Below are 26,310 nucleotides of genomic sequence, written 5' to 3' on the forward strand. Positions count from 1 at the left end.
TACATCTTCCTGAAATATGTAGGTTTGCTCATCTCATTTTTTTCTTTTCATTGTATCTTTTTTCTTATGTATGATTTTCTTATCACTTTCATGTATATGTGGTGTAAGTATGAAGAGTCTAGCTTTTCCCTTGGTTTTGATTACCACTTTATGAATGTTTGGGAGTAAAAGATATTTACAAAATTTTGCAAGAAAAGACTTCTAGCAATTGAGGTAGTTATTTAATAATTTATTTCATCATCATAATAAAGTACAATCACCAATAGCAATGATAACAATTGTGCTTCATTCAGTACATTATTTAAATTTAGATTTATCTGTATGTGGCTTTGGATAATTAGGAGGGGCATAAACATTTATTAATTACTACCTTTCTGAATAATCACTTAGATATTCAAAAGACATTGGACGAATCTTACAGGAAGAGGGTTTATTCTTTATTTAGGAACTGATACAGTAAAAATATAGACAATCTTGGAAGCTTCAGTTCTAGATCATAAGTACTGCCTTTTTGTCAGGAAATACTTTGAAGAATTAGGTATCAATGCCTACTACCATGGATAAATTCTGGGCATAAGACTTCTTCCCTTTCTAATTGTTACTTAAGTCTTAATGCTCTTCTACTGAAGCTGTTCTTTCTTTTCCAGGCTGCTTAAGGCTAGTACCTGCATGCCAGGACAGCTGCTACAGTCAGCAGGTTTCCCTAAGGCCAAATTACTCTTTATACAGAAAGAGAGAGGTGAAAAAACCTGTTGAGTGTTGCTGATCCTTAACCTTCTTTGATGAAATATGATTTCAGGCTGTTTCAAACACCTTCAGAACAGTAGCGTCTGGATTTTGTAAATTGTGAACTTAGATATGGCACTGAAAGAATAACTCAAATAGCTGGAATGTGGAGAGTGTGAGAGCTGAGTTGGAAAATACCAAGGAAAAACTCATGGACAACCAGAACTTGCCTGTGGGGTCATGCCTCTCCTGTTTGTGGCCAAGGGAAAGCTGCTTCCTTGTCAGAGCTGAGGTGCTGGTGGTTACCTATTTCCTGTGTTCCTGCATGACACCGTGTTTGAAAGGCCAGATCTACCACTGCAAACCATTTTATTCATGACAGTACTTGTTCAGTTGGATTCTCTTTTGAAGAGGGCTTGAATGCACAGTTCACATAGAATGCTCTAGACAGGCATTTCTCCTTTGTTCCATTGAAAGTGTGTTTCTATGCTTAGAGGAGTTTGAGGTTCAGAAGATAAGGGAGTAAAAGTCCTGTCCTGTAGTTAATTGTTGTTAGTGTGGAAATAGGAAAGCTTTAGGTACCAGTTCTGGTCTTGGATAACTTTCTTTCTGATATCCAAGTACCGTGTAATAACAATGTGTGTGTAGATAAGTGGTTCATCTTAAGGTTTAGCTACTAGGAATATATGTTTTAAATCTGTATTACTTATTCTGAGACTTCAGTTTTTCTATTTTCTTTATATAGGCTAAGATAAAATAGTGGAGAATTTATGCTGTTTACCCTTCTTGAAATTTCGTATACAAACAATTTAAAAATATTACTATTTGAGTGACAAGGAGTCTTTCACAATTTTATTCAAAATAATTGTGACATTCAGGTGAGAATTTTTTTAATGTCCTTTTTCTTTTCCATATTTTTGCAGTCTTTAAAAAAAAATCACTGAAGAAACTTGAAGAGGTGTTGTGAGGAAACAGATATTTTTTCTGGCTGGAGGACACCGAATTTAAGAGAATTTTCTTGCTAGTGAACATGCATGCTACCTGACTATTTCTACACGACTGTGTGGGGCAATATACGGAATGAAGTCATGTCATCCACAGGCAATGACACTGATATTGAAGAATTTTTGGTCAACATTAACCTTGGACAGTATCTTCCTAACTTTAAAAAATATGGCTATAACATTGTGACGGATTGCATGGGAATAAATAACAGTGTGCTTCAGCAAATGGGGGTGTTGCCTACAGGGCATCGCAGAAGGATTCTTAAGCAGTTAGACAGCAGTCTTTCAAAAATGCAAGGAAATTCCCTTTTATGTGAAAATTTAAAATTCAAAGACCTGAAAGGTTTAGAAGAGAAGCAATATTCATCCTCGGATCAGGAGTCTCCTGTAAGCAATTCAAGTGTAGATGGGACTGGCTTAATACCTGCAGCATCATCGGAACAACTTAATAAATCTTACGTTAGTAAGGAAAAGTTTGAAGTTGCAGAGCAAAACTCAGTGGAGGCAAATGATAATAGCTTTACAAATTTGGATTTTTCTAGTTTATACCAGAATTCAGGTGGCATACTAAAGGCTGTCAGTCAAAGTGGAAATATCAAGATGAATACTCAGCCAGATGCATCACTGACAGAAGCTGCTGCATACCAAGCTGATGAGCACTTGACTGGCCCTTTGGTGTTTCGTGATCCTCCTTCATTTGTTCGTTCATGCGAGACAAAACACAACGAAAACAAACATCAGAGGTTTGCAGATGAGGGTGATTTGTCTGATAGCAAGCCAGATCCTCCATTCTATAAGTTTAAAGGAGAAATGATAGACAATGACTTATATGATTCCTGTACACTAAACTGCATGAAAGTATTTCCAAGAGCAAGCCGATCTTTTATCTTAAGGCATCGACCTGTTCCAGAAATTCCCGAATCAAGTAAAGTTCAAATTTCATCAAGGTAATTGCTGTTTATTGCTAATGAGACATTGTAGAACTTACGGTTTGGGGTTTCTTGATTCTTTTTTTTTTGTCTTTTTTTAAATATGTGCTGGAAATATACAGGATCTGATATGAAGGTTGTCAAATTAGTTGAAGGAGGATTAAGCTTCAATGTAATTTAAAGCAAAAATGAGAATATAAAGGGAAACTTTGGAACAGTGTGTCCTTATAACCTCCCCAATTTTCTCTACATCTGTATTAACAAAGAAAGGAATCTTTATTGCTTTAGATATAACTGTTGTTAAAAACAACTTTATAATATGCATATATATATATACTCTTAAAGCATAAGTGAGAACTTTAAGATGGCTCTTGGGTTAATTTCTGAACATTTAATTGTTAGCTTTGGAGAATGCAAGCAGCCATTTTGTCATATTATGTGTCATATTGGCTTTTGCTGGTGGTCTCATAACAGCAAAACTGTAGCTTTTAATTATAGTTATAGTATAAAAATATTTTTGAGACATTCCAGCAGGGGAAAACAGCAGTGGAAAATGGAGTTAACAAAGAGGTTAGATGTATAAGGTTTTCAGAGTTTAAGAAATCTTTGAATTCGTTTCAAAATATTCAAGTGTATTTTTCTTCCTTCAAAATGGTTGATCTCATAATTTGAATCCACAAATTGCTGAGCGGCACTTATTTTCTTGCATAAGCATTAGTTGTAGCTGTCTTGGAAAAATATGATAGAATGCTATGGAAAATATTTGCTGTTGGAACTTAATTCAAGACCTATCTTAATAAAAATATAATTGTTTGAATCTTAAAAATAATAGGCACTGAATATGTAGTCAATCGCAATACAGTATTACTGGCTATAATCAAAAAGTATCTCCAAACAGATTAATTTGTAATATTTATGGATCCATTAAGTAAAGTTTTAGTTATCATGCTGGCTAAATGTCTTAAAAGAAAAATTCATGCAAAGGCATATGCTAAGTTTTTTGGTGTAGCCATATCCAAATCATTAGGTTGCATTTATTTTATTGTAAAAATTTTTTTAAACCACTAGCTTTGCCTGGGAGGGACATGTCTAAGAATGTTTTGTATTTATCTTGGGTTTTTCATCTGCATATCTCAGCAGTTAAAAACATCATCGAGTTTATACATGCTCTAAATGCAGGGGTTTCCCAGCATTTATATGTTTCTTTTAGATTACTGAAAGAAGCCATAACTAAATCTTATAATACAATTGTTTGAACAGGTGGAGAGTCAAAGATTCTTTCCAACAATTAGACAGTTTTTTGTGTGCCTTAGAAATTGCTTCATTGGTGTCTTCTAAATTACAGAAAAATTGTACTCACTGAAACTTAAGTATACGTATCTTTCTGTGGGGAGCTGATTTATGTTAACTTTTGTAGAGTGATTATCCTTACTTCATTTAATAAAGCTATTCATGCTGAGACAAAATGGGATTCTCAACCAAAGAGATAATAATAACTAGATGCTAAAATCTCAATCATCCAGATGATAGAATATGCTATATTGGTCATCTTCCCACCACTGGAGTAAATCCTCCAAATCCCAGTCTATTAATGATTGATATGTGACTGGGTCACTAACTTCATTAGCCACCAGTTTGATTTGTGAGCTCCAGCTTCTTTTTTCGTCTTTATGCTCCAGTTATAGCAATATGCAAATTCTGAGGGACCAGTCTGTCTGTGGAAGATCAAGGCTAAACAAGAATTTCACAGCAGAACTTCAGCTTCACAGAAACTTTCTTTATAATGCTTCTGACAAATTTTTTATAGGGGCAGAGAACTAATACAGAACTTTAAAATGGCATCTTGCAATCATCTTTAACCTCAGGAACCATTGTCTTTCTTACAGAATTGCATAGGCAAACAACCTCAACTGGCCTTATTGACAGGTGCTGTTTTCAGCCTTGTTACATTGTATAAAGGCTGCTCCATAGAGGCAGAGAAATCCTGCTGAAATCTTCTGGGAAACTCAGCATTTCTTTCTAGGCGTTCATGGATATGAATCATTAAATTTTTATGCAAAGAATACTTTTCTCATCATCTCCTATGTGCCTTTAGCACAAAAAGTTCATACAGTGGGTCTCCTTGTGCCCCTTGATAGGGGCTATGACCATGTAATTTTTTATAACTAATAATGCGCTTGCAATTTTATCTGCTTCCCTGTGCCTCACTTTTGCTCCTGGCTCTTGTCTGTAACAAAGCATGCTGTCAGCTGGAAGGACACCATAGCATTTTAGAAGTCGAAAATACTTGGGGTTTGTTTATTTTTTGAATTATGGCACTACAGAGTGGCATCACTGTAGTATGGGGTGTGTGTGGGGGTGTGTGTGTGTGTGCAGATTTAAAAGAAAAAAAGCAAAACCAAAAAAGAAAAAAATGGCAATTACACAACAGTTATTGTGCAGATTTTAATACTGTTTTTTGCTGCTCAGTAATGAAGTGATGTGTAGTTATGTTAGATTTGTTTCAGCTGGAATTAATCATATTGTTATGAGCGGTCTGTCATTACAGAATTAATAAAGATCACTCAAAAGGTGATTAATACCATCAAGTGAAAAATTGAAGGTTTTTTAAGTCGAAATGGTGAAAGTGTTGCAGTGGATGGAACTAACCACTAATGTGTCTTTAGGACAACATTAAAGATAATTAGTTTTGAGACAGTTTTGGAGGTTTTTGATACTTGACTTTGGGCCATGTCATTTAGCAGTCGCTATTCCATGAAATAGTTACCATTGCATCATTCCAAGAAGCAATCTGATTAAACAAAGGCTGAAGCAGATTTATAACATGGTATACCTGATTTTTACAGACTCATTTTAGAATAATTATGTATGGAATTTTTATAGAATTATTTAACAGAATAACATGCAGGTAAAATTTCAGACTGATGAATTCTATATTTGTTTAGATTTTTTCATATCCCCCATCTTTGTTATTTGTGTTGTGCAGTAGTGGGATTGTTCTGATTCTTTATTAAGAGAAATAAGAAAAAATAAACCAAAATTCTGGACAACATCCTGCATGTGGGGAAAAATATAAATAAGTAAAACAGATAATGGTGCTTGGCCTGAGCAGGCACCATTTGTTTTCTGCAGTTGGCAGATCCTATGGTTGGGATTTCTTGCTTGGGGCTGATATCCTTTAAACTCTGTTTCTAAACATACAACTGATCAAGATTCCTAATTAGGTGCCAAGCTGGTGCTGCTATCTATCTCTACTGTGTTCTGTTGCACAAAATAAATTTTTAGAAGACAGAAGCTGCTCCCTCTCTTTTCCTGTGGTAAAGTATCACCATTAATTTACCTCTGCTAGCAGTCTATGAACCCCAAAGCTTTAACACAGCGTGCTAGAGTAGTTTTGATGTGTTTGCATTATGGGAGGGTTAGGTCCTGAGATGGATAGAAAAGAAAATGTGTCTTGAATGAGGTTGAAAACAAAAGCTTCTTTCATTTAAAACACTCAGCAGATGAATGCCAGAAAAGACTTTGAAGCACTGACTGCTTACACTGACCTCTTTCCCTCCCTTTATTTGCAAGGTAACAGGAGTATATTGAATAAACCAGCTTGGTGCAATGTTTTAGCTTTTTAGCTTCTTAGCATTTAGCAAGACCAGTCACTGCCTCATCACATCCTTTCATCCTGTTTATGCATAATAAGGGGTGCTAGAGAAGTGTATGCAGCCTGAGCCGCATCCGGTACCTCTTAATATATGAAAACAGTGAATGTCAATTTCCATAGTTGTGACAAAGTGAACATTAAATAATAATTGAAATTATTATTACATCTTTGAAAAATTGGCACACTTTGTAATTGGCAGACTGCTTGCACTAACCTTCCATTACAGAGCAAAATAAAGAATATCTTTTATTGAGGTACCCAATTTTTGAATTGAAAAAATTCAAGAGAAGAGGTATTCACTTTTTGAAATGGCTTGGAAAAGGCATAGGTTGATACAGTTATAAGATTTTTTTCAATTTTTTCCCTCCAAAAGACATCTTCAGTACTTTCCCTCTTTTAATCCAGCTTTTCAATTTGTACAATAGCTAGCTTATTATTCTATTAAGCATTGACAAATTACTATCATTTTATAGCTTGCCCTGTATTTTTTTTTCTGATGCATAATATTTCAGGCAGATACTCAAAGTAAACTCATTTAATTTATTTTATATCTTGAGATAATTTTTAATTAACATAAGTTAGAAATTTGCTTCCCAAAATTGATAAATAAGTTGTATTTTTGAATGCTGGAAAAAAAGACTGTAGTTTGCATATTATCAGATTTTTGTGCCATGTATACATGAATGTAAGTACATGATCAAAAAGAATACACAAGTCCTGAGAAGTATATGGACTAAAGAAAATGTGGTGGTGGTGTTTTTTTGGTGGTGTTTGTTGGTTTGTTTTTTTTTTTTTTTAAGCTGACTTCCTATTTTTCATTTCTTGGTGAATTTATCCATCCACCCTGAAACTAAGAAAATGACTCACTGCTTTACATAAAGAAAACCTCCATAATTTTAAAAGCTCTTCAAGTCAAAGCTGTTTATTTGCAACTTTTAATCTAGTTTAATGCTGTTAATACCTTTTAAAAGATACCAATCTAACATCAAAAAATCTGATGTGTGTTGAAGTACATTAGGTTAGGTTTTTTTTTTAAGCATACCAAGTTCTTTAAAATTAGGGTAGTGCAAACACATGAAGTTAGTTTGCTAATGGACATTCAAAAGATGTAACTACATCAATTTTAGTAAAATATATGATGAAACATGCTGTATATTTATTGTAATTATAACTCAGGAGAGAAAGCATATGTATGTGGGAACTATGCCATGATCCACTTTCACTGGACAAATTCGCTCTGTGTTTTCTAAAACCAGGATTTTACAACATAATCATTGGGGAACTTAGTTTATATAACCTGGATAATATTTGAAACGTCAAGTAACTTTATAAGTTGTGGCTTCTATTTTGAATGTGATCCAATAAAATTTTTGAGGCAGATTTAGGCATGGACTAAAAATTACAGGAAATAGTAGTTCCTGAATGCCTGCCTTCTGTCACAAAGAAACATCATCTTGTGGTAGGGAGTACCTTTGGCTTCAAAGGATGGAGGACCTACAAACTGGTAGGAATACATATAAGGATCTTACACGGCATTTATCAGCCACGGAATATTCTAGGAGGATGCATGAAGCCTTTGGCACTGTTATTTTAAGAAAAGAAAATGGAATTAAGAGGAAAATTTGCTAATTATGTCTATGGGGCAATTCAGAGCTTGACTGAAAAGAGCTCTAATGCAGACTGCTAGAGTAGTAAAGGTGGTTTAGAAATTTTGTAATTCACGCATTTTTCTTCCTATGTTCTGATTATAAAGCTGTCTTGGCCTGAAATATTAATAATAGCAATAATATTGCATTATACCTGGAATTACTGAAATGCATGGGGCCAGCACAACACCACTAATAAAATAACTTTCCTGCTGTCTGTGAGATACATTCTTACCCATATATGAAATGTGTAGGGGTAGTCACAGACAGTCGCAATGCAATGTCATTTACCTCTTGGTTTTAAAACTGTGGGGGAGTGGGGAAATAATTCACCTTAGGAAATCAAAACTTTACAGCAATTTTTTTTCACTGGTTGGGAGCATGTTTTGTCTGGATTCTCAGGCCCCTTACGACTTTAATGTTAAATTAGATTTTCATAGTAGATCCTTTTTTAAATACAGTCGTTGCTAATCAGTGTGAAGGAGAAGGGAAGAAAAAGGGTGGGGAAAACTGTGGGATGTCCATTCTTCAAATCAGTCTAAATGTTTTGTAAGGTCAATTCAGAATAAAACAAAACCCCAAATTTGGGATGTCTGTTAGGATGAGAGAAGTATTCAGTGTCATAAGGGGAGGAAAACATATTGTTGTGTGACTTCTGAATTAAATCAGAAAATTTCCCAAGACTTAAAATTTATTATTTCTGTATTTGTATATAATTTTATTTAACTGCGTGAGATGGTTTCGCTTATTTTCTGGGAAATCTCAATTAATGTTTTCATTCTGTGCTTTGTTTTGTTTAAGTTCCCTTCAGAGAAGAAGAAATATGGACCTTGTAAATATTTCTTGCACTGGGAGGCAGATTTCACAAAACAGTGAGTTAAGCACATTGATATTTACGTCTTGAATCCTAAGGAAAAAGAAACATTGGACCAGTTGTCTAAAATAAGTATTTCTTGCATATTTTAAGAAAGATTGGGCATCTCAAAGGTCTAGAAGAATTGATTTACGTGATAGCAGAGCATTTAATCACGTCTGCATTTTTTCCTAGTTTTTGATTGTGACCAAAGAAAGTAAAAGTTAGAAAATCCAGTCTTTAAGCCTCATTAATTTTAATATACATTTTTTTAGACTAGTATTTTAAGTTTCTAAGATTAGATCCAGATTTTTTAAGTGGAGTTAACTTCTTCTTGAAAGATATAAGGAGCGTGACTAATGCTGCTTAATTTGTTTGTTAGTGCTCATAGCTCCAGGAAATAACAGGAAACTAATTGTATTAAATAGTTTACTGAAGCATTTAGAAATCTTGTGCAGTCAGCTGTAAACTTCTTTCATATTTGACAGATATATCTTGTTTGAAGGTATGTATATTTATTTCAAGCAAATGCTTGGTGATGAAGATTTTGCACAAAAGAGTTTTGTGGTGGTTTATTTTTGGTATTTTTAAAGTCAGAATAAAGAACATTTTGGAGCTATTGCTTCTTAGACTAGACAACGAAAGGCTTTTTAATTTTAACTTGATGCAGGGTAGGGAAGAAGAAAAGGTCTGTATACAAGTTATATTCAAATTACATAATAATAGTAGTAGTGTCTGTGGTGAAAAGGAGGTATCTGGAATTCACTTAGAAATGGGACATAATTTCTTGTTCCTCAATTTTTTTTTCTGAGAAGGACAGAGAAATTACAAGCTGAAAAATCTGTGTCCCTTGTTGATTTTATTATGATTTTAGTAGAGCATTTGTGGCTAACAGTAGAGCACTCTGTAACAGTATTTATTTATTTATTTGTTTGTTTTAAGATACTTTCACGGAAGAAAAGCCTCCCATTATCTCTCCATATGGCGAAACCTTTATTTGTGACAACGCTAAAGATGCTAAAGTAAGTTGACACGCCTGAATATATGTAGTCTGTCTTCACTTTAATCTTCATGCTAGGTGCTCCATACTGCCCTTATTTTTTTTTTTACGTGCTTCTTTAGTTTCCAATACTTTTTCTGTCTTTTAGGTGTATGCAAAGGGTTTATGACGTGAATATCTTAGCACTAATGACTTTGTTAATCTCAAGAGACACTTTGTATGTTTAGTAGTAATAGGAAGCTGCAGTTTATGTTGGTTTCTTTTTTAAGAATTTTTTTGAAACCAACATAGGGCGGATAACTGACTTTTTTTTTTTTTTTTTGCCCCTAATGCCCAGAGCTGCCATATTTACACTGTCAGGTACAGTCGGTGTTATTGCAATCCTTTGTGCATAACTGAGGTTAAGGCGTGAATAACCATTAGAATTTACTAAGAAGGGTAAAAGTGGCTTTTCTCTCATCTGGGAATTGCAGATCAGGGCTAGGCATCTCTACACATATTTTGCATATCCTGATCATGTTTGGCCACACCCTTTTCAATTCCTGTATGTGAAAGTTCTTGCATGATATTTTTCATGCATCTCCTAAACTTGCTTTATACACTGAAAGTTGCTTTTCTTTTAGGATTCTCTGAAATGAACGTTTTTGTTGGGGTCTGATGGTGTGAATGCCACAAATGGCATGTGGACAGACTTCTGAATCGTGTGGGGGGAGATGTGGGAGGTAAATTAGCTTAGTGAGGCATCTGCCAAATGCCATGAATTTCTAGCTCCTGCTTCTGTCTCAGCAGGATGCAGACCAGAAATTGCTGATTCTGTGATTACTTATACTTTTTCCAGCCAGTCTCAAGCCACAGAATTAAAGATAACAGAAAATTCTTCTGTCCTGGTGTTCACTCTAATGTTTCATATTTTAAAGTATTGTTAACTATTGACTGAAATAAAAACTATTGTAATGGACGCCTAGGATTTTTCTGTCTCCAATTCTAATTTCTTAAGAATTGATCAACAAAAGTAAATGGTTCTAATTTTGTCTTCTAATGAGAGTAGTTTTATGGTAATGAAAGTAATCTATTTTTGATCATGCTTTCTTTTGCAAGTATACTGTGCTTTTTTGTTGTTGTTGACTTTTTAAGGCAGTACACATAAAATCATGCCTGTCTTTCCTTCTTGTTCTTGTTATGTGCACACATAGCTGACTTTTTAGTGTACATTTGCTCTCCTTGTGTGTAATGTCTTGTCTGTGCTGGTTATTGTCTGTGCCAGTGTCTTTAAAAATTCAGAATTTAACTTTGTAATTATTCCAATGGCTTAAGCTGATTTGCTAGAAGAAGTTTGCTAGCCCTCTTGTTACTTCTTATCATTATTCTGTACATTTCAGTGAAGTGGTTGGTTATGAAAATGCACACCCAGAAAGGTTGTCAGCACTCTTTATTATCTTACAAAGGCACCAAGTACAAGAACACCATGCTGTTAAACTGGATTAACTGCTTGAAATTAAATTGCTATTTCTGCTGGTTGTAGAATCATGATTAATGCAGTATGTTATAACATCTTTTACCTGATCTGGATTTTAATATGTATGTGAACAGTTTCTTGCGTTATGTTTATCATGTAGCTGATTTTAGTTCCATTAGAACTTAATTGCAGACAAAGGTCATAAAGAAGAACCATAAAACAAACATCCTGAGATACATTTCACTTTCACATTTTTTTCAGCAGATAGCAAATATCCTATGAAAAAATTAGGAATATTTAGATAACACTGTAAAATATCTGAGATTTTAGAGCTTTTTACTGCTGCTTCATGTTGTCACAACAGAGTATAGTTTCTATATATAGAAAAAAGGTGTCAAGTTGTTATACTTACTGACTGAAATATGTTCTAAGGGCTTGTAAGTTGGCCATCACCCTTCTTTCTGTTTCATTGGTGTAAAGAAAAGGCTTCTGTAGGCTTTTATGAAGGGAGTGCCTGTAGAAATAGGTAATGAGTCGCTACAGACTGGAAGTAAGTGAGCTTGTGAGAACAGGGGAATGAAGGTTATAAAGAAAATACGTCTTTGATTTTGGTTAGGAACAAAGACAAGTAGAAAGAGAAACCTCTGGAGGGCAACCTGAAGAAGGAATTGGTTTTTTAAATATTGATTTTAAAATCCACAAAAATCCAAATGTTTTAGAGCCACTTTATTTTTGTGTCTTACTAAAAGAGTCAAATATATAAGAATTCCTTCAGAGGAAAACTGAATTCTAATGAGTTTAGGCCTCAAGAGTAAAACTGGCTTTATTTCTTGCTGTAGACTGTCAGGCTAAATTAAACATGAATACTGAGCTTGGTAAATTGTGTGAGCTCCTAAGCATTGGGACACTGTGAAAGCTGGCCAGATTGCAAATCTTATCACTTTAACATAAGAAGCCTTAATATTTTAAAAGGAGGAATTTATCTCTATGAACCCATTATAAAGTTATATTGCCAAACCATGATTCAAGCTTCAGCCTAAGAAGTGTGCGACATTAGCTTTAATAGAAGACTAAGGCAGGATTTCCTGATGCCTCTCCTCAATGGCTTTGAATCTTCATTTAATGTAGGCTCAGTCCTGATACCCTTTATGCAATTCTGTGTTTTGCCTTTAAAGCTTCCTGTCTCGCTGTTGAAATCAGGACTACCTGTTAGAAAAATCTAAAACCAGAAGTGTATCTGAATTACTTCCTGATTGAAAGTAGAGGGTTTTTCTGCAGGCCTGTCAGTAGGCAGTTCCATCTGTCTGGGATCCAGAAGTCAGGTTTCTTTGTTAAGGGTAGGTGCTCCCTATGCATAAGAATAGTACATATATAGAAGAAAGTACATACATAGAAGAAATACCTCTCTCTATAAAGGTGACTGCATGAGAAAATGCTGTTACCTTTGTATAATAACGTCAGAGACTTGCAGGAGGTGGGGATTTTGTCTTGTCTTGCAGCCTGAGCATCTTGCAGGGTATTTCTGTAAACAGGACATTGGAAATGCTTGGGATTTAATTTGTGTAAAATACATGTTGGTGAGCAAGTAAAACTTTCTTTACCCACAAACTGTCTTCATTTGTGGACTTTTGCATTTTAAAATCTACTGACAATAGAAATGCATTTCTTAGTTATTGCTTGGAAGTTATCTGGCTCCCTGAATTCACTTGTCCAAGTGCTGAAGATTATGGAGTGAGCACAAGCAGGACATCAAACTGCTATTGTATTGGTTCATGACAGGGGGGGAAGAGGTACTACCATGTAGCTTCAGTGGGTAGGGTTTGGAATTGCATCCTGATAAGCAAATGAAGATAAAGATACTGACGTTTTACTCTGAAGATGTTTCATGGGCTGTGATATCAGCCTTTTGACTATTGGGTAGAATTGTGTCCATTTCTCCTTCTTTTGTGAGATTCCAGGCAATCCAAGTATTTGATAAACAGTAGACAGGTTGTTTTTGAGTTTTCTATTAAATTTGTTTTCAAGGTATGTGGATGCTTTTTGGTTGGGGTTTGTTTTTGTGGTTCTTTTTTTTTGGGTTTGGTTGGTTGGTTTTGTTGGTGTGGGGATTCTTTTTCCTTTGCTTTTTTTTTGGTTTTGGTCTTCAGTTCTAGCCCTTAGTGCAGAAGTGCAACAGCACAGTACTGTGATGTGTGGGTGGTTAGGTTTTGGTGGATTTTTATTTTAATAATAGAGCTGGTTGGCAGAGAAAAACAGAAAGTTTACTTAGATTTATCCTAGCATCAGACTGTGATTTCTACATTTTTGCTGCAGTGTATACTTCCTCTGCTTTGGACTATGTCCATTTTTTTAATCTTGCCTTTCCACGTTGCCAAGGTACAGTCCTCAGGAACAAGATTAGGTGCTGCTGCTCAGAAAAAAAATGACAACTCTGTGAAAGCTTACCCACTTTTTTCTGCCATTTTTCAGATTTGTTATGTACACATGAAAGCTTAAATGAGTAAATTAAAATGTTTAAATGAGTAAATCAAAATGCTTAAATGAGTAAATCAGCAAGCTTGAAGATGTTAATTTTAGGATTTCTTTAAAGGAAGAAAGACGCATATTGAGAAGCTTAGTAGTGCAATATGATTGTCAGATTTAAGTTTAAGAAGTGTGAAATGTAGTATTCACAAGTAGTGTTACCCTTAACTTTTTGTACACTGCAAGCAGTTTGTGATAAAGATTTCTAAGCAGAAGTTAATAAAGGAGCCCTTTAGGAAGCAGACCTTAGCCTAAAAAACCCCAATGAGATGTATTCGTCTAAGTTCAATGTTACTTTAGGATTTTGAATTTGGCATTATTTTGTCTTTAGTGTACTATGAAGACTGTACATTTTTTCTGAGCAGGGCTGATATGAAAAGTAGTCTAGCAGTGGCAAATCATACATGGTACTTATGCTGCATGTAACATGTGGCTCTTGAGTTTAAAAAATATTCAGTTGTCATGGTGTAACCCCAGCTCCAGCTAGGACACAGCTACTCCCTCGTTCCCACCCCAGTGAGGAGAAACAGAAAACAAATAAACTTTGATGGTGGAATAAGACCAGTTTAATAATTAAAGCAAAGTAGAATAATAATACTAAGGCTGATAGTAACTGTAGTGGAAGTGAGAGAGTATGATGCTCTGTGGTGTGGAATATCCCTTTAGCCAGTTCGAGTCAGCTGAGCTGGCCGTGCACCCTTCTGGCTTCCTGTGCATGTGCTGGCTGGCAGAGCATGGGAAGCTGAAAAGTCCTTGATTTTGAGTAAGCAGTACCCAGCAACATCAGTGTTATCAACATTATTTTCAGACTAAATCCAAAACATAGCCCTAGTACCAGCTACTAGGAAGAAAATTAACTCTATCCCTGTCAAAACCAGGATGTCATTGGTGGCTCGAGAAAAATCAGAGCACTGATATTTCTATGCACTGAATTTCTTTCTCTGATTTGTTTGTATTAGGGTATTTTGGACCATGCTTAAATGTTTTATCTGAGTATTATTATTTAAAATTAAAATGCTGAAAATAACATTTCTTAGAATACAAAAATCAGCTTTCAAATGCATGTTTGAAAATGTGGGAAAGAAGAGCTTTGCTAGTAAGGCTGGGTGTGGTTTATATCTACAGTAATTTAAATATCATTTACTCCTTCAGTAAAAATGTTGGTTACAAACTCTTTCTTTTCTAGGAACTTCATGGAAATGAATTCCTGGCTTGTGAAACTAAATTGGATCTAGGAACGAATGAAGAGTATTCTTCCAAGAATCTATGGTATTAAATAAATTATAGAGGAAGTGTAAAGAAGGAAATGTTATTTACTGATGTCACAAGTAGATGTCTAGTTCTGAAGGCACAACTGTGACTGGCTTTTTTCTCCTATTTGAGCCTTTACCCCATCCTGGAGGCAAAGCTAGCCTCTGTGGCTGTTCTAAGACTGTCTAAACCAGGCTTCAGAATCTCTTGTGGATTTGGAAGCTGTTCTTGTTTTCAGTGGAATAAGGAGGATCAAGTTCCAGTTTTGTATGTCTCCTAGCTAACTGAGTCTGAGAGCTTGCATAATTTACTTCTTCATTAGATAAACAACACCTGACCCAAGCAAACACAAAACTAAAACTCATTCTCCACTCCTGTCATCAGGCAGTGGTCAATGGTTTGATAAGTGGGAGCTAATGTGCTCCTTAATTATCCAGTCTGTACCAGGCTCCTGTTGAGGTGGGAGAGGGTGATACTGCAAGTCCTCCAAAGTATGCAAATGAGGGGAGCTTGTTTTTGGAGGAAGGAGAATTAATTTTAAATTTCTGTTCAGGCTTCTAAAGGAATGTCATCTTGGTACTATTCCTGTTGAATGGAGAAAGCAGGATTCAGGATGATCATAGTTCCAAAATAGGTTGTGCATGTCTGTGGTTATCACTATGATTTGCAAGTTACATACTTATGTCTTACCAGTATTTGTTCTAATTACTAATTTTATGTATATGTGCATTGTAGTAATATATTTTTAAGAGTAAAATGCACTTTTTCTTTCCAGTTACTTTAATAACCAGAAAGAGAACATAAAAGAATTTACAAAAAATGAATCCTTGTCCCAGGAAGAGCAATCATTAACACCAGAAGAATCTGAAAGTGAATCTGTATATTCTATTGTGGAACAACATTCTTTGCCTTTAAAGAAAAAGAAAAATAAAGCTAAACCACACTCAGCATCTTGTAGTAAGACACAAAGTGGAGATTGTGATCACTTGGCCAGTGAACATATGAATTTCCGGCAACTTGGTGGAGATCAAACTTTGATTGGAAATGAATCAATAGCACCATATGCTTGCTTTTATGGACCATCAGTAAAGAAGGTTAAAGCAGGATGGCTGGATAAATTATCCCCTCAAGGGTATGGTATTTACAGTGATTATTGTGTATTTGTGACAATGTATGTTTGCATCAGAGATGTTAAGTTTGTATTTGGTCACTGCTTAATATTTGTAGTGGAAGAGGAAAGGGAATTGTTTTTTGTTGAAAGAGCACTAGGCTCTTGTGAGTTCAAAAATTTTTAGTGATGTTACCTATCCTTAAGTTTTGTTAGGAGACACGCTCAGGAAAAATGCTTTTCTTAAAATTGTTGGTCACAACTCATGAGCTGCAGTGGAAGAATACAGAATTAATTTGTACCAGTATTTCCAGTTACATTTTTGTTGATTTTTTTGTGGGCCACAAAGAAAGTGAAAACAAACTCTGTTTCTGAAATACTACGAATTTGGCCATGGAATTTAATTTAATAATTAGTGTGACTGGAGTCACTCTTCTTCTCTGTATGTATGAGTTTGAGCTTAGAATTCACCTGGGATGAATTTTCTCCTGGTTTAATTTATTTTTGTGCCTAAAATTTGATGGAATGAATCTGAGCTTAAGGCTTATTTTAAGACTTCAAATAATGAAGGGGAGAGGGTTGAACAATAGAGAATGAATACTCTGTGCCACATTTGGTAGTTAAACACCAACAACAATAACAAATCTCATGTTTGTGTTCTACGTTTTTTTGCTTTATTTTAACTGATTTTAAACTCCAGCTATTGTTAAACAGTTTTTTACTAAAGAAGGCTTCATTATCTGATCTTTCCTCCATAAATGCTTGCAAACTCTGATTAAATTCTTCTAACTTCCTCTTTTTAAATTTTAGTTTTCAGTTCTCCATTTGTTCTTATGACTTCTTATATTCTTATCAATTCTATGAATTATTTTTTGTACTGAAAGTGGCACAATTTTACTTTTTCAGTCTGTTTCTGATTTTCAATAATACTAGAAATTAAAGCTGTTGTAGTTGTTCGTGCTATAATAAATCTACTGTGCTTCTATTCAAGCCTTAGCAGATCTGCATTCTTTGTTCTTAGGACTTTATTTTTAGCTGCACTGAAAGGTATTAAACTGTTTGGCCTTTCCTTTGATTATTTATGGCTATAATAATCATCACCACTCAGCAAGTAGTATAGCAATTATTTTTCTTTTTTAGTTAAGTAAGAAATTTGTTTAATTAAATTTTTTTAGAATACAGTCTGATTTTGACCCACTGGAAGCAGCTCTGTTGTATAGCAATTTCCATTTTTTTCTTGTTCCTTTCTAAAGAAATTGATTTGACAAGTTTTATCTTCTTTGTATTTTGGCTTTGTGTTGATACAGTGATAAATTGTTGAAGGCGAATAACAAGAAGGAATAATAGGTTTAATAAACTTCTTTTACCATCACAGAATTTCAAGGTGTTCAAAATTATTTTCTTTCCTTTTTAAATTGTTTCAAAATTTTCACTCACATTTATGGATTGTTATTGTTCACCTTTGCTAAAGAATAATTGTACACAGAATCAAAAGACTTTTTCCCAGTATAATATGCATTTACACTTTTTTTTTTTTTAATTGTTAATGTACTGACTTCTTAGACAGCTGCAGTTAGTTGTAAATTTTGTTGTATCTTACTTACAGGATAATTTTTTTTAAACATCACTTTTGGCAGTTAGCTAGCAGAGCGATAAAAAGTATAGCTCTTGATTCCAGTTGGCTTGTCTTGCACTATTTGAGGGGACAGAGTTGTGAACAAGCTATGAAAGCTTTAAGAGAGTGCGGTGTGAGACTATATTATTTGGAAAAGATAGTGAGTTAACCACAAAATTCGTACTGTTAGTACTGAGTAGAACAGTTGCAGGGTCATTAGCTTTGGTCCAGTGATACTCCACAGCTACATTTCAAGGACTTTTTCTGAGGCGTGGTTCAATGAATTATAGACTTTGGTTTCTCTTTCTTACAATACCATTTCTCAAATATCTGAAGAATTAAAAAAAACAGAGCCAAATTAAAAAAAAAAAAATATTTTTTCAAACTATTGAAGCACTGTCGTATTTTATTTCACATTGCACCAACAGAATATTTCACTCTGTTCTACACCTCCCATTCTTTTTATAGTGCTCCAATTTACACCTGGCAGTTTGTGACTCCTCAGGGAAAAGAATATGTACTGTTTTCTTAACTTGCTACAAATCATGCAATTAAAGTACGGCCTCTCTTGTTTTAGTTAACCCACTATAAATTGTACAGCCATTCAGTTTCCTAACGTTGTATGTGGTACTTAGGTTCCCTCTTCCCTGCATAATCTTGACTTTATTGACATTTTAATGGAAAATAGATTGTACATTGGCCTTCCCAGGTTATGAAAAATGATGATTTATTGTGGTCATATAATACAAGTTAATTAAGCCAGAGCTGCTATTTGATTAAAGTTTTGATAAGCTATCACAGTCTACTAATCCTAAAGCAGAGCCCTCATTTAACGGGAAAGGAAATAATGTTGGGAAAATACATTAGTGGGGTCTTGTGCTTGCTTAATTAACTTGTTTAATAGATTTTAGAACCGAGACATTTATAGATGATATCTAACAGGCTGTCGACATTTTTAATGAGTGTAATGGACTACTTCAGGTTGATGTAAAAATATATTTTTCAGAAGGTCCTTACAGAGCGTGAGTTAATGGCACACTGAAGTAATCAAAGGAGTTTCTCATTAATGATGACCAGTGGATAACACACATTGAAAATTAAATTTAATGTTGTACTTGTTGGGAGATGTGGTGTGACTACTATCTACTCATTGGAGTCTTAGGGAGATGTGTAGATATAAATGGCTGAAGGTACTATAGCCTGAAACAGAGATGTCCTTGTTGTAAGCATGACAGGGAAATGGTCATTTGTGGTTCTCAGCTTTCGTTTTTGGAAACTATCTTAACAGAACTTGTAGCAGTTTAAGTTATACTCTGTGTTCAGGATATTTATTTGAACAGGAAGCTAAACATGATTTGACCTTTCTATAATTTGTGATTGAGACATTCTGAAAAACCAGTGTTAGCTATGTATTAATTGTGTTAATGTTTGATTCACAGCAAACGTGTGTTTCAGAAGCGCTGGGTTAAATTTGATGGAGAGAGCATATCTTATTACAACAATGAAAAGGTAAGGGACAATGTTTTGATCATGTTTGGAGCAAAATGCACCTGTGTCATACACAAGTTACCTTAAAGAAATTTTTGAATAATTACAAATGAATACTCACCTTAAATTAATTTTCAATTTGTCTTAAAATTAAATATTTTAAGGTGTCCTTGTCTTCATGTGTTGTTCATCCTTTTATTTCCTAGAAGGACTTGTATTACTCACTTTTCCAGGTAGATATCATTAGACCTTTTTTTCTTTATTGAGACACTGACACTGCTGCTGTCTGTAGAACAGAACAGGATCTCACTTTTGAGAGAGATGTTATTTTGATGGTGGTTGCAAAGTGTCTTGGTGTCTCACATGTTACATGTTACATGCAGCATAAGTACCATGTCTCACATGCTGGAGATTGTGAGAGAAAACTTAAAAGTGGCATGGGGGGCCTTTTTTTAAAAAAGCAAGCCAAACCTATGCACTTGTTGACTCTTTGATTAAAAATATATTTTTCCTGTTTGTCTTCTATGAATAATTGTATGTCATTGAACTAGGTTAGGTTTGAATGGGGATATTTAAAATCAGCACAGTACTGCAATGTCTATGCCTGGTTTTGCTTCTGTACCTGAGGATTGAGTCTTGCTGAAACATTCGCAAACTTGTGAGCTTTGATTAAAGTGGTTCACTTCTTATGTGTGATGCAAAAATACATTTGTAAATCATGGTTTTCAACAAAGTGTATATTCCTTGTACTTCTCTTGCAATTCCATGTAATTACCTTTCAGAGCACTACAAAATTATTTTCCTTTTGCTCTGTGGTTTGCTTATTATTTTTTCCTCTTGGAAGTAGTGAAGACCTTCTTAGACTCAGAAGTGGTAGATGGTTGTACAATATGCATGTTAAGGGAAGTTGAGGTTATATGCGAGTATGTTGTTTTAAATGCTGGAAACCATTTCCTGTTGAAGATACATGTTACTTAGGAAGAAAATACAATTTCAGGTAAAAGTTCCGAAACAGTATGCTGGTTGGTAGTAATCAATAAGAGATCTACAGATGCTTTGTGATGGGGTGTGGGTGTAAGAACTGGAGGAGGATAACACTGTTTATTTTCTGAGGAACTAAGAGCATGCTCAAAAAATTATTTACATTGATATTTGTGCCTACTGATTGCAAACTTGAAGCAATCTGGTTTTACTTGCTTATTTTGCTTCACTTACAACAAGAGTCATGATTTTTCAGGTGAAGGCACCAATAGAATAATGTCTAGTTTTCAGTGACAAAAAATGTTACCCCTTTGTGGTATTGATCCCAAGGCATCAGAGGAGCAGAAGACCAGGGTTAGTTACTAAGAAAGACTTGAAAAAATACAGCAATGGGATTTGTTTAACACTCTCTGTAGCATAATTGGGGAAAGAAATGCTAATAAAGAATTTTAAGTCTTGTATCTCCACTGGAGATTTCCTTTTCTTAATATTTTTTGTTTTTTGAAAGCTACTGAAAGTGTTACTTGGAGGTCAATTATGCTAGAATAGTACTTGTTATGCATTCGTCTGTCATAAGAGATTCCAGAAATCTTTCCTTGTACTCAAGGGAATGTTTAGTGTGTCACACGATGCGTAGGAACCTACCAACTCTGCATCCTCTATTTAAAAGGTCTGTGTGGTAGGTTAGGCAATCAGGAACTTGGCAAACACTTGTGTTGAAGCCTCATTGTCTCGCTTTCCCTGGAATCTGAGTCCAAACCTCACTCTGGGTATTGAAAAAGATGCTGGTTGGTCTGTATGTGTATACAGCTTGACCAAACGTGAATGTCTGACTTGTTAACTTGGTGTATCACATGTGAAGAAAGATATATATCTGAGAACCGCAAGGCTGGAAGCAAATTCTGGGAACTGAGGATTTGGTGAAACTCAAATTAGCTTGCAGATAGGAGGAAAACATAGTTGGGTGCCAGTATTTCTTAGTGCCCAATGGGATTGTGTTGAATGAGCAGTGGTGTTGCTGGGCAACATGACTTTTTTGTGCAGTGGTCTCTGCTGGATCGCTATCCCCACACCTATGGTGTTCATATTTCCTGTGAGATGGACATCAGCATCTTCCTGCTGTTGCTTGTGTGTTGTTTCTTTGACATTATTAACAACTATTTGCAGACCCATCAAGACCTGCATGCAGCTCGAGCTCCTTGCAAGGCCTTGCATGTCCACCCTCCTACATAGCTGGCTGTGTATGTATTTAAATGGGAGAGTTGTTGTTTTCACTTTAGAACTTAATGGCAAGTTCAGTTCTGTCTATTCTAATCTGTGATTGTCTGAGGACACTTCTACACAGACAAGCATGTTATAAAAAAATTGTTATAATTTTGGTTTCACATATCAATTACAAGTAGGTCTCAAAAGGAAACCAATCCATACTAGAAATTTTATTACAAGCAGAGAAGGTTAGACTCAGTGGAATGAAACTGTTTATTTTACCCAGAAACACTACCAATATTAAATAGCTCTATTTGTCATTCAAATTAGGAACTAGAGAGAAGTGAGGTTCTCAAGAAGGGGAAGTGTACTACATGGCTAATGAAGAGTGAAACAACTGGAGAATAGAGTGGGAAGATACAGAGAATATTATTCCTGAAAATGTCCATATGAATGCTTCTCTGAATGATTTAAACCTTAATTTTATAAACATTTTTCTAACCTTGTTCTAGTTGTGCATCAACTTCTAACTGATAGAGTTCTCTTTACTTTGTATTTACATATATGGAAAAAAAATTTAGTTTTTAACAAACAGCAAATGACCTAGGGAAGGTTTTAGTTTGAATCTGTGTTGCTCTCATTTCTTCTACGTTTTTGGTCCTGAGAAAGTTGATGCAATCAGAACAACATCCCATGTGGCTTTGTCTTAACAAAATGTGGTTAACTGAAGTGAGAGCAAACTGAAGAGGGGAAGGTATAACTGGAAAGCTTTTGTTGAGATACCCTATATGCACAAACTTTGTTTCAAATTTCTTCCTACTTTTGGCAGAACTCTGGTGTTTTACCATGCACTTTACAGTAAGGCAAAAAATGCTGGTTATGTTGAAAGTTTTTATTTAAAAACAGCTTAGCATCCCTGACAAATATATTAGTGATTTAGGAAAAAGACTTGCCTCTTCAAGTGGAGAACTTCAATATTTTGTTGTGTTATGGTGCATGTGAACATAACAAAGAAGAAAATTCACTGCAAAACTGGTGAATCATCGTCATTTTTGAAATCAGTTGTACTTAATCTGTTGTAGAAGTAAAGCCAAAGCAGTCCAAAATGGTGTTTTCCAGGATCTTTTACCTCAACTCTGAGTCACAACTGTCAATGAGTGACATGGGGTTGTATTTGAAAATAAATTTTTTTATTGAACCAGCTGATATAAAAAAAACCATCCAAACATTTTGCTTTCCCTGCTAGAAAGTCTTTCTGTCAGAGAATTTTTAGCAGCTCTGAAACAGGTTTACACCACTCAGTAACAGAATAAATAGCTGTGAAATTCTTGGCTGTGTTTGTTTGGTTTTGTTTTCTATATTCTTAAATAATTCACCTAATTTCTAGTCTGGAGTATTTCAAAGAGAGATATTGTATCTTGATCTACAAGAGCTTTTTAACAGGCATTATTTTTGCACATGAAAGAAAAGCTGCTGCAGAAGATAGATAGATTGATAAATTATTATGGTTTAAACTGTATTTGAAAATATGTGTGCCTTGAAGAACAAAGCTTTAAAAAGGATGATGGATGATTGTTTGAATAGCAAGGCAAAACTGTGCTCAGCTGAAAAGGAAATTGACTTTTTTTGAGCAAATGAAATAAAATAGTTGTAGCTTCCAGCAGTCTTTTATTCTCTTGCAGTAGTACCAAATGCAGCCAGCAGATGCCTGCAAACACCATAACATAACTGAATACCTACAGAAACAGTAAATGTAAAACTTTTGTTTTGCCATTGGAAGGATTAGTAGTTAGCGTAATATCCCTATCAACACAACAATCTTATTTACAAATATGTTAAAATACATTTAACAAATGTAGCCATAATAAAATAGATATGAAATTCTATTATCATTATATTTCTTATGTGTAACTATAGTAACATGCTCCTTCTGCTGTATTCCCATATTTCTATTTATTTATCCACTAAACTACCTTCACTGACATGTATTGGTACCTCCAAATGAAATCATGTTAGTATATAAGACTCAGTAAACAAAAAAATGATCCAGTGTATCCTTCATGCTTTGCATTCACAGTGTTCCTCAAGTGGTTGGAACAAGTCTGTTATAATAGGTTATACTTCAGGAGGAAAATTATTACAGGAAAATTTCTTTATGGGGAGCTGACTCTTGGACTATCACTGCATCTGGATCATAAATTTTAGTAGTATATCTAAATTGTCTTGGTCTGAAAATGAATTGATCAAAGCATAGTGGAGACAGGAGCAGTGTTAACTCTGGAATCCAGAAATCATACAGAGGTATTTCCAAAGTGCATGTCTGCTTGAGCTTTCCTTCCCTTCAACTCCCACCCCAAACACTTAGGTTAATTAGGTGAAAACATAAGCTACTTCAAGGAAGGAAGTACTTGTAGCAGTTCCTTTTTCCTATCTTATATTTGTGTTCTGCTCAGTTCTCCTAATCCTAGTTGGACATTTAAAAATGTTGGGAAAATTTATGCTGACTGCAAATTATTGTGTTTTGACCCTAGCCAGCAACCAAGCCCCACATCCACTCACTCCCTCTCCCCCCATCGGGATGGGAGAGAGAATCAGAGGAATAAACATCAGACCTTGTGGGTTGGGATAGAGAAACTTTTAGAGGTAAAGCAAAACTGTACACAAGCGAAGAAAACCAAGGAATTCATTCACCACTTCCCAGGGACAGGAAGATGTTTGGCCATCACCAGGAGAGCAGGACTCCATTCTGCTTAATGGTGACTTGAGAAGACAAACTCCATCACTCTGAACATTCCCCCGTTCCTCCTTCTTCTCCCAGCTTTATATACTGAACATGATGCCGTGTGGTATGGGATATCCCCCAGGTCATCTGGGGGCAGCTGTCCAGGCTGTGTCACCTCCCAGATTCTTCTGCAGCCCCAGCCTCCTTGTGAGTGGGGTGAGGCAAGGAGCAGAAAAGGCTTTGAGTCCATCAGCACTGCTCAGCAATAGCTAAAACATCCCTGTGTTATAAGCACTATTTCTGTTACCAAACACAACCCCATACCAGCTACTGTGAAAGAAGTTAACTCTATTGCAGTGAAAACCAGCATACACATATAGCAAGAAGGAAAGCAGGACCAGCATACCTGGTCCAAGCTAGAGCAGTCTTTTTAGCAGTGACAGGACAATGTATTTTTACAAAAGGGTGCCCTTCTTTGTGTTCAAAATTAGGGATAAAATCAGTGAATTTACTTCTTATTGGCTACCCACTGATGGGGAAAGATGTGGGAGGAACAGAAAAATTGTTTAGAATTCTCTACCTGGAGAAAGTGCAATATTTTTCCCATGTCTGATTCTGTCATACGAGTATAATAATTATATATTTTTAAATTATTGTTCTGTGAGGTAGTAAATGTAATTTACTTTGGCATAAAATTGTAAATTAAAGAGTGTGATGCTTTGCAACATTAATACCATGACACAATTTATGAAGTTGTATCTCAAATATGCACAATCTATCTCATCATGAGATTTTATGCTATTTTAGAAGGTAGTAGATGTGCATAGATCCAGAACAGTGAGGCTGGTGATAGGTAGGTAGTGAGGGGGTTTACTTATTAATGCAGTTTTGTTAAGTGTGGTGAACTTCCTAAATAACATGATAAGTAGTATTATCTGAGACAAATTTAACATTCCATGAGAATTAAATATTTTGACTGCCTTTTTATTACAGGAAGTATTCTCAAAGGGAATAATTCTGCTCTCTGCTATAGCAACAGTAAGAGTTCATGGGGAGAATAAGTTTGAAGTTGTCACATCCCAAAGGACTTTTGTTTTCCGTGTGGATAAAGAAGGTAAGTAGAAGATATGTTATTCTAAAAATTGACAAAAAGCCGTGTAATTACTGTTGATAAATTCTGTTTGTGAAATAGAACTTCTTATATTATGAGAAATATTTCTGGAATCCAACTGGTTTGAGCTCATAAAGTGAAACTGGAGATGACTCAAAACTTTGTAAGGACTACGGAAATTGTTGAGGAATGGCTTTTTGAAATATCAAAATGAGAAGACTCTTTTTGACTCCCAACTCTTCTGCCTCCTCCGCCATCCGTCCCAAAGATTAATTTGTCTGGACACTTCTCAAGTCTCACTAGCAGCTCTTACATCCTGTGTGCTCTCAGACATCTCTGAGTCACCACTTGATACAAAATTGACAAAGAGACAATGAGTGATGGCTGGGATGTGAGGCTGTGATCAAAGGAAATCTGAGGTTTTCTGCCTGATACAGTATTTTCAGCCACGTATTGATAGAGATTATAAATGTAAATTGTGGCAAGGAAGTTCGTGTGCCTTCCAATTGAATGCCTTATCAACCTACAACTCTAATATGTGGAATCAATATCAGTGCATATATGATTTATTTATGGAAACAATAAAATAAAAATGAATGTCTAGAAAAGAGAGTTGTGCAATATGTATTTACAGCAGTACATGCCAGAGCCATTATAGCTAAGGGTCTCTCAGCATTTCCATTATCAAATCCCATTTTTATGGGTTATAGCTTGGTTGTAAACATTTGCTGCAGGCTGTAACAGGAGTGCAGCATCATTGAACAAATCCTTCTTATCAGGTTTGGCTCAAATAATTTCACCCATTTTTATGCTCTTAGCTGAGTTTAAAAGTATGTATTTCTTTATTATTTTTGCATTTTGTCTTCCAAATTTATTTTTAATTTTTTTTCATAAATTAGAATAATAACCATGTTGATACAATACATTTTGAGGGCTGCAATTTGTTTTATGCACCTTTGCCTTGGATACTATAAACATGTTAAAAACTTATACTGACTTGTAAAATATTCTCAGAGCAACAACTTGTTATAAATGA

The 26,310-nt window shown here is 35.1% G+C and overlaps 1 protein-coding gene and 1 long non-coding RNA gene across 3 annotated transcripts in view; both read left to right on the forward strand.

The window, feature by feature from the left end:
- The window catches only part of ARAP2 (ArfGAP with RhoGAP domain, ankyrin repeat and PH domain 2), a 127,189-nt gene that overhangs the window by 4,464 nt on the left and 96,415 nt on the right, over window positions 1–26,310 (forward strand). For both annotated transcript variants that reach the window (XM_085059183.1, XM_085059182.1), the window contains exons 2-8: window positions 1,650–2,677; window positions 8,762–8,832; window positions 9,756–9,835; window positions 14,979–15,061; window positions 15,819–16,175; window positions 19,206–19,275; window positions 25,157–25,277. In XM_085059183.1, coding sequence (XP_084915309.1) covers window positions 1,761–2,677; window positions 8,762–8,832; window positions 9,756–9,835; window positions 14,979–15,061; window positions 15,819–16,175; window positions 19,206–19,275; window positions 25,157–25,277 — 1,699 coding nt within the window. In that variant the 5' untranslated portion in view covers window positions 1,650–1,760. The remainder of the gene's footprint in view (window positions 1–1,649; window positions 2,678–8,761; window positions 8,833–9,755; window positions 9,836–14,978; window positions 15,062–15,818; window positions 16,176–19,205; window positions 19,276–25,156; window positions 25,278–26,310) is intronic.
- On the forward strand, window positions 19,287–20,702 carry LOC146438470 (uncharacterized). Its single transcript, XR_014851786.1, has 2 exons — window positions 19,287–19,610; window positions 19,644–20,702. It is a non-coding gene; the product is annotated as an uncharacterized LOC146438470 (long non-coding RNA).

Source organism: Lichenostomus cassidix, chromosome 4 (assembly GCF_008360975.1).
Source record: "Lichenostomus cassidix isolate B80296 chromosome 4, HeHo_3.0, whole genome shotgun sequence".
Classification (NCBI taxonomy): Eukaryota; Metazoa; Chordata; class Aves; order Passeriformes; family Meliphagidae; genus Lichenostomus; species Lichenostomus cassidix.